Source organism: Bombina bombina, chromosome 1 (genome assembly GCF_027579735.1).
Source record: "Bombina bombina isolate aBomBom1 chromosome 1, aBomBom1.pri, whole genome shotgun sequence".
NCBI classification, from domain to species: Eukaryota; Metazoa; Chordata; class Amphibia; order Anura; family Bombinatoridae; genus Bombina; species Bombina bombina.
In genome coordinates this window covers 518572829-518588344 of record NC_069499.1, presented here as the reverse complement: position 1 = coordinate 518588344, position 15516 = coordinate 518572829, and the positions used below count along the sequence as shown (strand labels likewise).

At 39.6% G+C, this 15516-nt stretch overlaps 1 protein-coding gene across 3 annotated transcripts in view; it reads right to left on the bottom strand.

Moving 5' to 3' along the window:
• GLS (glutaminase) overlaps positions 1–15516 on the bottom strand; it is a 1045544-nt gene that overhangs the window by 498959 nt on the left and 531069 nt on the right. For all 3 annotated transcript variants that reach the window (XM_053698626.1, XM_053698625.1, XM_053698624.1), the window contains exon 8: positions 3140–3172. In XM_053698626.1, coding sequence (XP_053554601.1) covers positions 3140–3172 — 33 coding nt within the window. The remainder of the gene's footprint in view (positions 1–3139; positions 3173–15516) is intronic.

The window sequence follows — 15516 nt, the reverse complement described above, 5'->3', positions numbered from 1 at the left end:
TGGTAGAGGAAAAAAGAGGCGGACCCTAGTCTGAGGGCACAACAGCCTGTAAAATCTTTCTCCCAAAAGCTGCTTCAGCTAAAGCAAACATGTAAAATTTGCAAAAAAACTTTGAAAAAGTATATAAGGAGGATCAGGTAGCCGCCCTACAAATCTGCTCCATAGAGGCCTCATTCTTGAAGGCCCAGGAAGAAGTCACAGCTCTAGTTGGGTGAGCCGTAATCCTCTGAGGAGGCTTATGTCCTGCTATCTCATAAGCCAGGCGAATCATGCTCCTCAGCCAAAAAGATAGGGAAGTGGAAGAAGCCTTCTGCCCCTTGCGCTTCCCTGAATAGACAACAAATAACGCTGAAGTCTGTCTGAAATCCTTCATAGTCTGAAGATAAAATGTCAAAGCTCGAACCACATCCAAGTTATGAAGTAACTGGTTTTTTTTTTAAGAAGGGTTAGGACAGAAGGAAGGAACTACAATCTCCTAATGTTGCGATCATACACAACCTTCGGGACAAATCCCAACCCAGTGCGAAGGACAGCCTTATCGGCATAAAAAACCAGGTAAGGGGGCTCACATTGCAAGGCCGCCAACTCAGAGACTCTGTGTGCCGAAGGAATAGCCAGTAGAAAAAGAACCTTCCAAGACAGAATCTTAATATCAAGAGAATGCATAGGCTCAAACGGAGCCCTCTGCAAAACCCTAAGAACTAGATTTAAACTCCAAGGAGGAGCAGAATGTCTAAATACAGGCCTGATCCTGGATAGAGCCTGAACAAAAGACTGTATATCAGGAATCTCAGCAAGCTTTTTGTGTAACAAGGATAGAGCAGAAATCTGTCCCCTTAAGGAACTGGCAGCAAGTCCCTTCTCCAAGCCATCCTGGAGGAAGGAAAGCATCCTGGATACCCTGACTTTATGCCAAGAATATCCACGAGTCTCACACCAGAGTAAGTAGGTCCACCACACCTTAAGATAGATGTGTCGGGTGACCGGCTTCCTGGCTTGAATGAGAGTATCAATCACACTCTCAGAAAACCCTCTTCCTGGCTAAGACTAAATGTTCAATCTCCATGCAGTAAGCCTCAGAGAATCTAGATTTTTATGTACAAAGGGGCCCTGCACCAGCAGATCCCTGCGACAGGGCAACCTCCACGGAGGAGACAATGACATCCCCACCAGATCTGCAAACCACATCTTCCGTGGCCACGACGGAGCAATCAGAATAGTTTATGCTTGCACCTGCTTGATGCGGGCCACTACGCAAGGAAGAAGTGGTAACAGTGGAAATATGTAGACTAGGTTGAATCTCCAAGGCACTGCTAAGGCATCTATCAGTTCTGCCTGGGCATCCCTGGACCACAACCCGTATCTGAGTAGCTTGAAGTTGAGTCTGGACGTCATGAGATCTATCTCCGGGGTCCCAATCTGTTGCAAATCTCTGCAAACACTTTGGGGTGAAGAGACCATTCCCCCGGATGAAAAGATTGTCTGCTGAGAAAATCCGCTTCCCAGTTTTCCACAGAATCCGAGATACTTTCCTCATGGCTAGGGAGCTTCTCGTTTCCCCCTGGTGGTTGATGTAAGCCACTGAGGTAATGTTGTCCGACTGGAATCTGGTGAACAGGGACGAACCCAGGAGGGGCCAAGCCCTCAGAGTGTTGAAGAGCACTCGAAGTTCCAGGAGATTGATCTGAAGAAGCGACTCCTCCCTACTCCACCTACCCTGTGGCTTCTTGGCACCCCAAACAGCTCCCCATCCTGAGAGGCTCGCGTCTGTAGTCACAAACTCCCAGGATGGTCTCAGGAAGGATGTCACCTGGGACAGTTGATTCGGACGAAGCCACCAAGAGAGGGAGTCCCTCGTCTGGTTGTCCAGAGAGATCTGTTAGGATAGATCCGAGTGATCGCCATTCAATTGCTTCAGTATGCACAACTGAAGAGGCCGGAGATGGAACCTGGCGAAAGGAATGACATCTATACTTGATACCATGAGCCCAATCACCTCCATACACCGGGCCACGGATGGCCTTGAGGAGGTTTGAAGGGCAAGACTGTTGGAGGCAATTTTGCAACTTCTCTGATATGTCAGGAATATCTTCATGGATATGGAGTCCATTATCGTGCCCAGGAACTCCACCCTGGAGAACTCTTTGCTGAGTTTATCTTCCATCCATGAGATCGAAGAAGAGGAGCTATCGAATGGTCTTCTGCAAGCCGGCAGGACGGAGCCTGGACCAGGATGTCGTCCAGATAAGGAGCTACTGCAATACCTCTTTATCTCGCCACCGCAAGCAAAGCTCAGAGAACCTTCGTAAAGACTCTTGGAGCAGTAGTCAGACCGAAGGGGAGAGCTATAACCTGGAAATGCTGGTCCAGAAAAGTGAATCTTAGGAACTTGAAGTGATCCTTGTGTATTGGCATATGAAGGTAGGCGTCCTTCAAGTCTATCATAGTCATGAACTGACCCTCTTCAACTAAGGGCAGAATAGACTTTATTGTTTCTATTTTGAACGATGGGACCGACAGAAACTTGTTTAAGCACTTTAGGTCCAGAATCGGGCTAAACATGCCCTCCCCATTTTGGGACCACGAAAAGGTTTGAATAGTACCCTAGACCTCTTTCTGCTAAAGGTACCGGTACAATTACTCCTAGAGAGGAGAGATCCCTCACGCACTCTAGAAAGGCATCTTGTTTTCTTGACAAGAGGAAGCCACCACTACCCGACTGCAAGGAATTACATGGAATACAGCTATACACCAAAACTTGCTTGTAGATAAAATAAAAAAATTTCTTCAGACACCTAAACCTCCTCCATGCAAAGAAGGCAAAGAGAATGACTGGGGGTTGTGGGTAAGGGAGTGATACTTAGCAGTTTAACTGCAGTGCTCTTTGCCTCCTCCTGCTGGCCAGGAGAGATATTTCCAACAGAAATTACTCAAGCCGTGGATTCACCATATCTTAGGAAAGAAAAAACAAATCCATAGAAAACTGATACATTGCTCTCATTAAACAAATTATTAATTATTGACTTACTAGCTATAGAAAGGAATGATTATTATTTCTTCAGTGTAATACACAAGCCCCTGTACAATGTATTGAGATAAAAGCTAGCAAATTTCCATTTTATAAATACAATTTACTTACATAATCAAATTTTTCTGCGTTACTTGAGCCTTGCTGTAAAGAAAAGGAAAGAAAAAAAAAACAATTATGAGCAAGCCATATTTTGTTTATTTTGTATCAAATCAATAACAACTTGGCACCAAAACTATTATCCAGTCTAACTTATCAAATGAAATTCTAATTTTAGTATCTAAAAAAAATGGTAGATGAAAGCAACGTACGAATATATTAGTCAGGATAAATGATGTTGGCTTCTTAAAGTCTCAGTATTGATAGTGGCATACACACATTGTATACAGCATCAAGATGAATTAAAAAGGGACATCTGAGGTGATTATTATTATTTTTTTATTATCATTTGTATAGCGCTGCCAAGGTGATGACTGAACACACTTCCTCGAAGAGTACCAACTTCAAGTGTGTAAAATTAAAATGAATGCTTGATTTCTGTATATAAAGGCAACTACTGAATTAAGTGTTCGTTTAATTTAAATGTTAGCCCCAAAGCTTCACATTTACTTGTCCCACATCTAAAAATATATTGGTTTATTTCTATATTTAGACAAACTATGCCAGATATACAAAGGGGAAAAAAAAATAGTCTCTTGCTTTATTAGTCCCCTCTACTGCCATTTAAGTAATCTTTTTTGCTAAAAGTCAGTGTGTGATGAAAGCTATTAACCATCAGGTCCAAATTCTCTGAAATAGCTGTTGGATTGGTAATGTCATTAGATGATTATGCTGTTCAGCTATGTCATATCAATGAGGAATGAATAGAAATCTAATAATGGTGACGTTTTAGATAGCTGAAGTCACAGGTTTTTCTTCCCTCAGTAGCAAAATTGGTATACAATTTTGCAGCCTATACTAATGCAGTCCACTTGAAACAGGCTGAATGCCTCAGAAGCAAGCTAAAATGTACATTAAAAGACTGTACTCCACTGACTTGGGTATTTTGTGCCATGAATCACACTATTTCTAACCATTTGATGCTTAGTATAAAAAAAAACACAAAAGAATATTTAAAATGCAGAAGGAGTTTCAGACACATCAGCTCTTAAGAATAGAGCATGCAAATTTAAGCAACTTTCTAATTTACTCCCATTAACAATTTTTCTTCTTCTCTTGCTTCAGGTTCAGCACCATGGAAATTGCTTGCTTATTGGTGGCTACATTTAGCCACCAATAAGCAAGCATAACCCCGATTCTGAACCAAAAATGGGCTGGCTCCTAAGCTTTATATTCCTGCTTTTTAAATAAAGATAGCAAGAGTACAACGCAAAATTGATAATAGAACTAAATTAGAACGTTGCTTAAAATTGCATGCTCTGTCTGAATCATTAAAGAAAAAAACTGTGTTTAGTATCCCTTTAATAATGATTAAGAGATGGTATTTCTAAAGGTTATTTAGACATCAAAAGTGGGTCGACACACACACACACACCATTTTATTAATTTTAAGAACTGCTAAATAACAATAAATATTTTTAAGAAGAAGTGAATAGCACATTTTTGCAGCAATGTGGTTTTTTAAATATCTGTGCTGATATCGACTGCGGGTCCCTTGCTAAAAAGTGGCAACATATCTTTGAGTGCCCAAGTAGTTGGCTATTTAAATCATGGGTATTCCAGGACATAATCATGATTACTTGACAAGTAACAAACGACATTTTCTTGTTCAGCTTTTAGAAGTGAGACGATTGATCACTTAAATGAAAAAATAAGAAAAAAAAATACACTAAAATTTAATATAGGTAAAAATCTTTGTGTCACTTAGGGGTGTCCTGTATTTCTTTGAACTTCATTTGTAAGATGATATCAAACTGTGAGAAAGAGAGGCTTCCTCAGTTAGTTTGTAGCTAAAGTGTTCAAATAAGTCACAAAAGACAGACCTTAAATTTGTCAGGAATCATTGGGAATGGATACTTTTTTCTTATGGAAACTGATAACTTTACGAACACAAATTTGGTGAAAGAGAGTAATACATATTTGGATATGAAATTATAAAAGATGCTAAGCCAGAAACGAAACTGGAACTAAATTATACTAAATCACTTGGTGCTGTTACTTTTGTTGTTGCAACACAAAAAAATACACACACAAAAGACAGCTTCAAGATTAATCTCAAGATTAAGAGTTTGGGTGCTCTCAATTAATTACAAAGCTTTCAAAGTTACAAAATGTAAATAAGACAGTTTAAAACCTGAGCTTTCGAATTTAGAGATGTGTGTTTACCAGGGCATGCTTACAGCAAGCGAAACATGGTAATTTGCCTTTAAATTTCAAATACATTAGTTCTCCATTTGCTACAAGAGCTATATGATACCCTCTAGCTTTCAGACAGCTATAGAGACAAATTACAGTTCTACTAATATTACATTTTTGATATCAATACCTCCCCATCTATTTAAATGGACACCAAATTTATAAAGGTTTCTTCACCCATATACTGTCAACATAATCATTCTGGCAAAGATGATCTGCCTCTAAAGATTGACCTTTGGAGGCAGATCATCTTTACTAAACGTGTCTCATTAGTCAATCTTTAGAGGCAGATCATCTTTACTAAACGTGTCTCATTAGTCAATCTTTAGAGGCAGATCATCTTTACTAAACGTGTCTCATTAGTCAATCTTTAGAGGCAGATCATCTTTACTAAACGTGTCTCATTAGTCAATCTTTAGAGGCAGATCATTTTTACTAAACGTGTCTCATTAGTCAATCTTTAGAGGCAGATCATTTTTACAAAACGTGTCTCATTAGTCAATCTTTAGAGGCAGATCATCTTTACTAAACTTGTCTCATTAGTCAATCTTTAGAGGCAGATCATCTTTACTAAACTTGTCTCATTAGTCAATCTTTAGAGGCAGATCATCTTTACTAAACGTGTCTCATTAGTCAATCTTTAGAGGCAGATCATCTTTACTAAACTTGTCTCATTAGTCAATCTTTAGAGGCAGATCATCTTTACTAAACCTGACTAATGAGAAAGGTTTAGTAAAGATGATCTGCCTCTAAAGGTTGACGAATGAGAAAGGTTTAGTAAAGATGATCTGCCTCTATAGATTTCTTGTTTTATAAATATATTTGATGGTATAAGAAATGTATGCATTTGTTATTTAAGTTTGTTATTAAAAGAAATAACCTCAATCCAACATACCAAAAACAAAATAATTTGAAAATAAATAGCTTTCATAATCAAGTACAGTGAAAGTGTGTCTAAATTCCAAACTTCAAGTATCCTAAACATTTTAATTATATCTGATCTAGAGCACTGGTGAAACAATCAGCTGATGGTTGACAGCAGGTTAGTAACCATGGTTACTGATCAGCTGATTATTTCACCTGTGTTCTAGTTAAGATATAATGAAAATCCAGCCTGTTAGGGGTATTAGAAGACTGGGGATGAGAAACAGTGCAGTAAAAAAATTCCTTCCATGACACTTAACAGAAGAAGCTTTTGATGAATTATGTTTTTCACAATGTTCAATAACGTGCAAAAATTACAAGATAGTGTTTTACTGTTTTTTAAGCAGTATGCATATATAATTCACCGACTCTAAATGTTCAATATTTAATTAGCCTTTTGTTTTGACTAAAGATCTACTCAACATAGATGAATCTTATTAGCTCATATCTTCTCTCTCCCTGTGAAGAAAGCTCATATCTTCTCTCTCCCCGTGAAGAGAAACAGTGAAATCTTAGTATAATTGTGTCTCTCACAGACCTAAACCTGTATTTGTTTGGAAACTACCAAAGAGAACTGTGGCTCCAAGGACAGACTAACAAATCATAAGAAGATGAAATATTTAGACATTACACACTATCCAATATCTAAATTTCATAGAATTTGAACATGAGGTTATTAACCAAGCTGATATCAAGATGGTTAAATTATGTGTACTTGTAAACAGTTTGTGTTGGGGGTTTTTGGGGGGCTGATTACAAGTAATTCCTTAAAGTGAACTTCAGGTTTTTTTGGGGCTTAAAGTTAACATGGCAACATGGCCTAACTCCCCAAGATACAACAGTTTTCATTTTCTCTACCAAACTTCCCATGACTTTAGTGTGTGTGTTGGTATATACGTGCAAGTGCCTTTTGATACACAAGGGTGGCAGTGCCAAAGTCCATCATATAACATTTTAGAAATATTTTAAATAAACACACTACAAAGTGGAGACAAGGTTTTAAAAATAAGCATTTCATCTTATTTGTCATAAACTGGCAACTGAATTGTGAAGAACATGTATTAAATTTAAATAATGTGAAATATGCCACCAACATAATAATTAGTAACATTGTAAGTTAAGACCAACTAGAAAACAAATCCCACAATTTCAAAGGTTTTTCTTATTCGTAGACCTATAAAACAGTTTTCTCAACCTCATCAATATATTATAGCTGGACTGTAATTGTAAGGTGTAGATATATTTAACAGTGCTTTCTTATACAATATGCCTATAATATTATTTCTCCTTTAGTTTAAAGAAATGCCTACAATCCAATTTACATGAAATGCTGATGTATATAGGCCAGTAAAATGTAAAAGTACTTTCCTTCCAAGAAAATAAATCTTTATTTGAGCTCAGGAGGCCCTTAATTTTTTTAATGTATTGAACATTTATATGGGTTTGTGTGCAAGCAAATAGAAAATAGTAAGTAAATTCAAGTGTTATCTTAGGTTAAATGAAAGAAAGGCAACATGTAAAATACTATATTCCTTGCTTGTAAGAAAAACATAATTTATGCTTACCTGATAAATTTATTTCTCTTGTGATGTATCGAGTCCACGGATTCATCCTCACTTGTGGGATATTCTCCTCCCCTACAGGAAGTGGCAAAGAGAGCACCCACAGCAGAGCTGCCTATATAGCTCCCCCCTTAGCTCCACCCCCCAGTCATTCGACCGAAGGCTAGGAAGAAAAAGGAGAAATCATAGGGTGCAGTGGTGACTGAAAGTTTAAAAATAAAAATATATATGCCTGTCTTAAAAAACAGGGCGGGCCGTGGACTCGAAACATCACAAGAGAAATACATTTATCAGGTAAGCATAAATTATGTTTTCTCTTGTAAGATGTATCGAGTCCACGGATTCATCCTTACTTGTGGGATACCAATACTAAAGCTTTAGGACACGGATGAAGGGAGGGACAAGACAGGGACCTTAAACGGAAGGTACCACTGCTTGTAGAACCTTTCTCCCAAAAATAGCCTCCAAAGAAGCAAAAGTATTGAATTTGTAAAATTTGGAAAAAGTATGAAGCGAAGATCAAGTCGCCGCCTTACAAATCTGTTCAACAGAAACCTCATTTTTAAAAGCCCATGTGGAAGCCACAGCTCTAGTAGAATGAGCAGTAATCCTTTCAGGAGGCTGCCGTCCAGCATTCTCATAGGCCAAACGGATGATGCTTTTCAGCCAAAAGGAAAGAGAGGTAGCCGTAGCCCTTTGACCTCTCCGTTTACCAGAATAAACAACAAACAAAGAAGATGTTTGACAGAAATTTTTAGTTGCTTGTAAGTGGAATTTTAAAGCACGAACCACATCAAGATTGTGTAACAGACGTTCCTTCTTAGATGAAGGATTAGGACACAAAGAAGGAACCACAATCTCTTGATTGATACTCTTATTAGAAACAACCTTAGGAAGAAACCCAGGTTTGGTACGTAAAACCACCTTATCTGCATGGAAAACAAGGTAAGGGGAATCACATTGTAAAGCAGATAGCTCAGAAACTCGAGCCGAATAGAAAGCTACTAAAAACAAAGCTTTCCAAGATAAAAGCTTAATATCTATGGAATGCATAGGTTCAAACGGAACCCCTTGAAGAACATTAAGAACTAAGTTTAGGCTTCATGGCGGAGCAACAGGTTTAAATACAGTCTTGATTCTGACCAAAGCCTGATTAAATGCTTGAACGTCTGCGACATCTGCCAGGCGTTTGTGAAGTAGAATAGACAAAGCGGATATTTGACCTTTAAGAGAACTAGCAGATAATCCCTTCTTCAAACCTTCTTGGAGAAAAGACAGTATTCTAGGAATCCTAATCTTACTCCATGAGTAACCTTTGGATTCACACCAATAAAGATATTTGCGCCAAATCTTATGATAAATCTTCCTGGTGACAGGCTTTCTAAACAAACAAAGGAGCCTGGCTAACAGAAAGGATACTTCACAAATCTTCACCAACCTCTCGGTTCAGGGACATCCATGAAGGGAAAACACACACCGGTCAGTATACTTAAAAACAGGATCTTTATTGGAGTGGATAAAAACAAAGTAGGAGACAAGGCTCCATTAAACAGGAGAAAAGGCTACAGCGTGACTGACTGCAGACATGTTTCGCGTGTGTCTACACGCTTGTTCACTGCTGTCTCAGCCTGAGTCAGGGTATCAATGACCGATTCAGAGAAACCACGCTTTGATAAAATCATACGTTCAATCTCCAAGCAGTCAGACGCAGAGAAATTAGATTTGGATGCGTGAACGGGCCTTGAATTAGAAGGTCCCGCCTCATTGGCAGAGTCCACGGTGGAACCGAGGACATGTCCACTAAGTCTGCATACCAAGTCCTGCGTGGCCATGCAGGAGCTATCAGAATTACCGAAGCTCTCTCCTGCTTGATTCTGGCAATCAGACGTGGAAGGAGAGGAAACAGTGGAAATACATAAGCCAGATTGAAGGACCAAGGCACTGCTAGAGCATCTATCAGTACCGCCTTGGGATCCCGGGAACTGGACCCGTAACGAGGAAGTATGGCATTCTGACGAGACGCCATCAGATCCAATTCTGGTGTGCCCCATAGCTGAATCAGCTGGGCGAATACCTCCGGATGGAGTTCCCACTCCCCCGGATGAAGAGTCTGACGACTTAGAAAATCCGCCTCCCAGTTCTCTACTCCTGGGATGTGGATTGCTGAGAGATGGCAAGAGTGATCCTCTGCCCACCAAATTATTTTGGTTACCTCCATCATCGCTAGAGAACTCCTTGTTCCTCCCTGATGATTGATATAAGCTACAGTCGTGATGTTGTCCGACTGAAACCTGATGAATTTGGCCGCAGCAAGCTGAGGCCACGCCTGAAGCGCATTGAAAATCGCTCTCAGTTCTAAAATGTTTATCGGGAGGAGAGCTTCCTCCCGAGACCATAAGCCCTGTGCTTTCAGGGAGTTCCAGACTGCACCCCAGACTAACAGGCTGGCATCTGTCGTTACAATGAGCCACTCTGGCCTGCGGAAGCACATTCCCTGAGCCATGTGGTCCTGAGACAACCACCAGAGAAGAGAATCTCTGGTCTCCTGATCCAGATGCAGTTGAGGAGATAAGTCTGCATAATCCCCATTCCACTGTTTGAGCATGCATAGTTGCAGTGGTCTGAGGTGTAGACGGGCAAAAGGAACTATGTCCATTGCCGCTACCATGAGTCCGATTACCTCCATACACTGAGCCACTGATGGCCGAGGAATGGAATGAAGAGCTCGGCAAGTGGATAAGAGTTAACTTTCTGACCTCCGTCAGAAATATTTTCATTTCTACCGAGTCTATCAGAGTCCCTAGGAAGGAAACTCTTGTAAGAGGGAAGAGAGAACTTTTTTTTATGTTCACCTTCCACCCGTGAGATGTCAGAAAAGCCAACACGATGTCTGTGTGAGACTTGGCTAGCTGGAAAGTCGACGCCTGAATTAAGATGTTGTCTAGATAAGGAGCCACTGCTATACCCCGTGGTCGTAGAACCGCCAGAAGGGACCCTAGCACTTTTGTGAAAATTCTGGGAGCCGTGGCCAACCCGAAAGGAAGGGCCAAAAACTGGTAATGCCTGTTTAGAAAGGCAAATCTGAGGAATAGATGATGATCTCTGTGAATAGGGATATGTAGATATGCATCCTTTAAGTCCACGGTAGTCATATATTGACCCTCCTGGATCAGAGGTAGAATAGTCCGAATAGTCTCCATCTTGCATGATGGTACTCTGAGGAACTTGTTTAGAATTTTGAGATCCAAGATTGGTCTGAAAGTTTCCTCTTTCTTGGGAACCACAAACAGGTTTGAATAAAACCCTAGCCCCTGTTCCTCCTTTGGGACTGGGCAAATCACCCCCATGGTATGTAGGTCTTCTACACAGCGTAAGAACGCCTCTCTCTTTGTCTGGTTTACAGACAATCGAGAAATGTGAAATCTCCCCCTTGGAAGTGACCCCTTGAATTCCAGAAGATATCCCTGGGACACAATTTCTAAAGCCCAGGGATCCTGAACATCTCTCGCCCAAGCCTGAGCGAGGAGAGAGAGTCTGCCCCCTACTAGATCTGGTCCCGGATCGGGGGCAACCCCTTCATGCTGTCTTAGAGGCAGCTGCAGGCTTCTTGGCCTGTTTACCCTTGTTCCAAGCCTGGTTAGGTCTCCAGACTGACTTGGATTGGGCAAAATTCTCCTCTTACTTTGTAGCAGAGGAAGCTGAAGCGGGACCACCCTTGAAGTTCCTAAAGGAACGAAAATTATTTTGTTTGGCCCTCACCTTATTTGATCTATCCTGAGGGAGGGCATGACCTTTCCCTCCAGTGATGTCTGAAATAATCTCCTTCAGTTCAGGCCCGAATAGGGTCTTTCCTTTGAAAGGAATGTTCAAAAGTTTAGATTTAGATGACACATCAGCAGACCAGGACTTAAGCCATAACGCCCTGCGTGCTAAAGTGGCAAAACATGAATTCTTTGCCACTAATTTAGCCAGTTGAAAAGCGGCATCTGTAATAAAAGAATTAGCCAACTTAAGTGCCTTAATTCTGTCCATAATTTCCTCTAATGGAGTCTCCATTTGAAGAGCCTCTTCTAGAGCCTCAAACCAGAAAGCAGCTGCAGTCGTTACAGGAACAATGCACGCAATAGGTTGGAGAGAAAAACCTTGTTGAACAAAAATTTTCTTCAGGAGACCCTCTAATTTTTTATCCATAGGATCTTTGAAAGCACAACTGTCCTCGATAGGTATAGTTGTACGCTTAGACAGAGTAGAAATAGCTCCCTCCACCTTAGGAACTGTCTGCCATGGTGTCAGATAATGGAAACATATTCTTAAAAACAGGAGGGGGAGTGAACGAAATACCTCGTCTATCCCACTCCTTAGCAATAATATTCACAATCCTCTTAGGGACTGGAAAAACATCAGTGTAAACAGGAACCTCTAAGTATCAATCCATTTTACACAATTTCTCTGGGACCGCTATAGGGTCACAATCATCTAGAGTTGCTAATACCTTCCTAAGCAATAAGCGGAGGTGTTCAAGCTTAAATTTAAAGGCTGTCATATCAGAATCTGTCTGAGGAAGCGTCTTTTTTGAATCAGAAATTTCTCCCTCAGATAACAAATCCCTCGCCCCTTCAGAGCATTGTGAGGGTATATCAGAAACGGCTACTAAAGCGTGAGACGGCTCAGCATTTTTCCTTAACCCAGAGCTGTTCCGCTTTCCTTGTAAACCAGGCAGTTTGGACAAAACCTCAGTGAGGGTTGTATTCATAACTGTGGCCATGTCTTGTAAAGTAAATGAATGTGACGCACTAGAGGTATTTGGCGTCACTTGTGCGGGCGTTACTGGTTGTGACACTTGGGGAGAGCTAGATGGCGAACCCTCATTTACTTCTGACTGAGAATCATCTATTGCTCTATTTTTAAGTGCTAATATATGTTCTTTATAATTTATAGACATATCAGTACATTTGGGACACATTCTAAGAGGGGATTCCACAATGGCTTCCAAACATATTGAACAAGGATTTTCCTTGGTATCAGACATGTTAAACAGGCTAGTAATGTAACAAGCAAGCTTGGAAAACACTGTAATCAAAGTAAATAACACTTAGAAATAAAACGGTACTGTGCCTTTAAGAGAAAAAAAGCTTCACAAGTTCTGCAAAACATTGTAAAAAAGCAGTAAACTTAACAAAATTTTTATTATCTTACAGCCTTAGTAACTTTGCACAACTATGCAAATAAACAATTAATCCCTTAATGGAAAAACCGGATTGAAAAAACGTCAAAACCGGTAAAAAAAGACTTTCAGTACCTTGCCACAGATCTGCTGTGGCGCCTACCTGCCCTTCAGAACGATTTGTGGGGGAAAAAAACTCCTTTACAGCCCTCAAACACAGCAGGAGCAGTTGGATGACTCTTAAGGAAAAGAAACTACGCAACTGAGGCGCGAAAATAGGCCCCTCCCACCTCATTCAATGTTTTGAGGCCTATTAGAAAAACACCTGAGTGTCTCTTAATTAACCATGTGGGTTAAAAAAAAACTAACACAAGCCACAAAGACCCCTTCAGTCCATTCAAAAAACGTTATAATTGCATCATTTACTTGAACAAACAAAAAACGTTGTTTTTTTTTTGTTTTTGTTTTTAACAGTGCCACCAGTAACAAATGAGCCCTTCAAGCAAGCTGAAATTCCTATCCAAGTGTCTGAATACAGCTTACCCTTTCCCCATGGGGATATTGCCAGCCTTTTCTAGAATAAACACAGTCTGTCTAGAAAAACATAGACTGAACATACCTCATATGCAGCTTAGCATGCAAACCGTTCCCCCAACTGAAGTTTTCCTGTACTCTTCAGCCCTTGTGAGAACAGCAGTGGATCTAAGTTACAAAGTGCTAAGATCATAATCCTCCTTGCAGAAATCTTCATCCATTTTTCTGCAAAAGAGTAAATAGTACACACCGGCACCATTTAAAATAACAAACTTTTGCTTGAGAATTAAAAAAATAACATTTTTGTCACCACACTCGCTCTGCCCTTCCTAGTTACTTAGAGTAGGCAAAGAGAATGACTGGGGGTGGAGCTAAGGGGGGAGCTATATAGGCAGCTCTGCTGTGGGTGCTCTCTTTGCCACTTCCTGTAGGGGAGGAGAATATCCCACAAATAAGGATGAATCCGTGGACACGATACATCTTACAAGAGAAAAACTAAAACCAAGTGAAACGCCTGTGAGGGCTGCATATGGATCCAAGCTGCCAAAAACCCAACATTGGGTATTATATTTGGGGATTTATAAAGTGCCACACGACAGGTAGGGCTATCTGTGTACACAAAACAATTAGCTGGACTAGTTAAATTATAATCTCGCCATGCACCAGAATGAACAATAATTCTGGATACAAATGGACAAATGAATAATGAAATATGAAATGATCTTTAAGTATTTATACATCAATGCTTTTCAGCCGTCAATGGCAAAAAGGATTTTATGCATAAACCTTTTTCTGATTTTCAACTAGAGTGGATTAAAGCATTGAAGATAATCTGTGAATCTAATTCCCAGAAATGCATTCATACAGAATATGTGCAGATAGGCACGTACAGCCTTTTGTAATGCTGACTAGATGCTGCTTACTAACAAATATTTAACATAAGCAATTAAACATATATACATGATTAAACGATTGATGCAAACTTGGTTTTTAACAGGATGTCTAAAAAAAAAAAAAAAACTAGGACATTATTTGGAAGAATTTTGTTAAAAGATCTGCTCAATAATAAAAACAAACAAAAACATGAAAAGGAGGAATTACCAACTTCATTGAACTGTTGCAGTTGTCAAAATACAGTATTCCACAGATCCTAATGCTGTAAAATATGCAACAATATTTTAACCACACAAAACCTTTGAAATGCAACTTTAATAAACCCTTTAGGAACGAAAGTTGTATGTTATCAACAGATGTCACTTCACATCACTTACAAATGTATTTACAACAAAAAAAAAAGCTTTAATAAAGAGAGTTAATTTATACATTTTATAATACATAATACATCTCACACAGGTGTCTCAAAATAAACAATCAAAACACTTTTCAACTAAAGAAAAAAAAAGGAAAGTATATTCTATAAACACCACCAATCAATATAGGGGGGAAAAGATTATATATATATATATATAACATAATTTATGTAAGAACTTACCTGATAAATTCATTTCTTTCATATTAACAAGAGTCCATGAGCTAGTGACGTATGGGATATACATTCCTACCAGGAGGGGCAAAGTTTCCCAAACCTTAAAATGCCTATAAATACACCCCTCACCACACCCACAAATCAGTTTAACGAATAGCCAAGAAGTGGGGTGATAAGAAAAAAAGTGCGAAGCATATAAAATAAGGAATTGGAATAATTGTGCTTTATACAAAAAAATCATAACCACCACAAAAAAGGGTGGGCCTCATGGACTCTTGTTAATATGAAAGAAATGAATTTATCAGGTAAGTTCTTACATAAATTATGTTTTCTTTCATGTAATTAACAAGAGTCCATGAGCTAGTGACGTATGGGATAATGACTACCCAAGATGTGGATCTTTCCACACAAGAGTCACTAGAGAGGGAGGGATAAAATAAAGACAGCCAATTCCTGCTGAAAA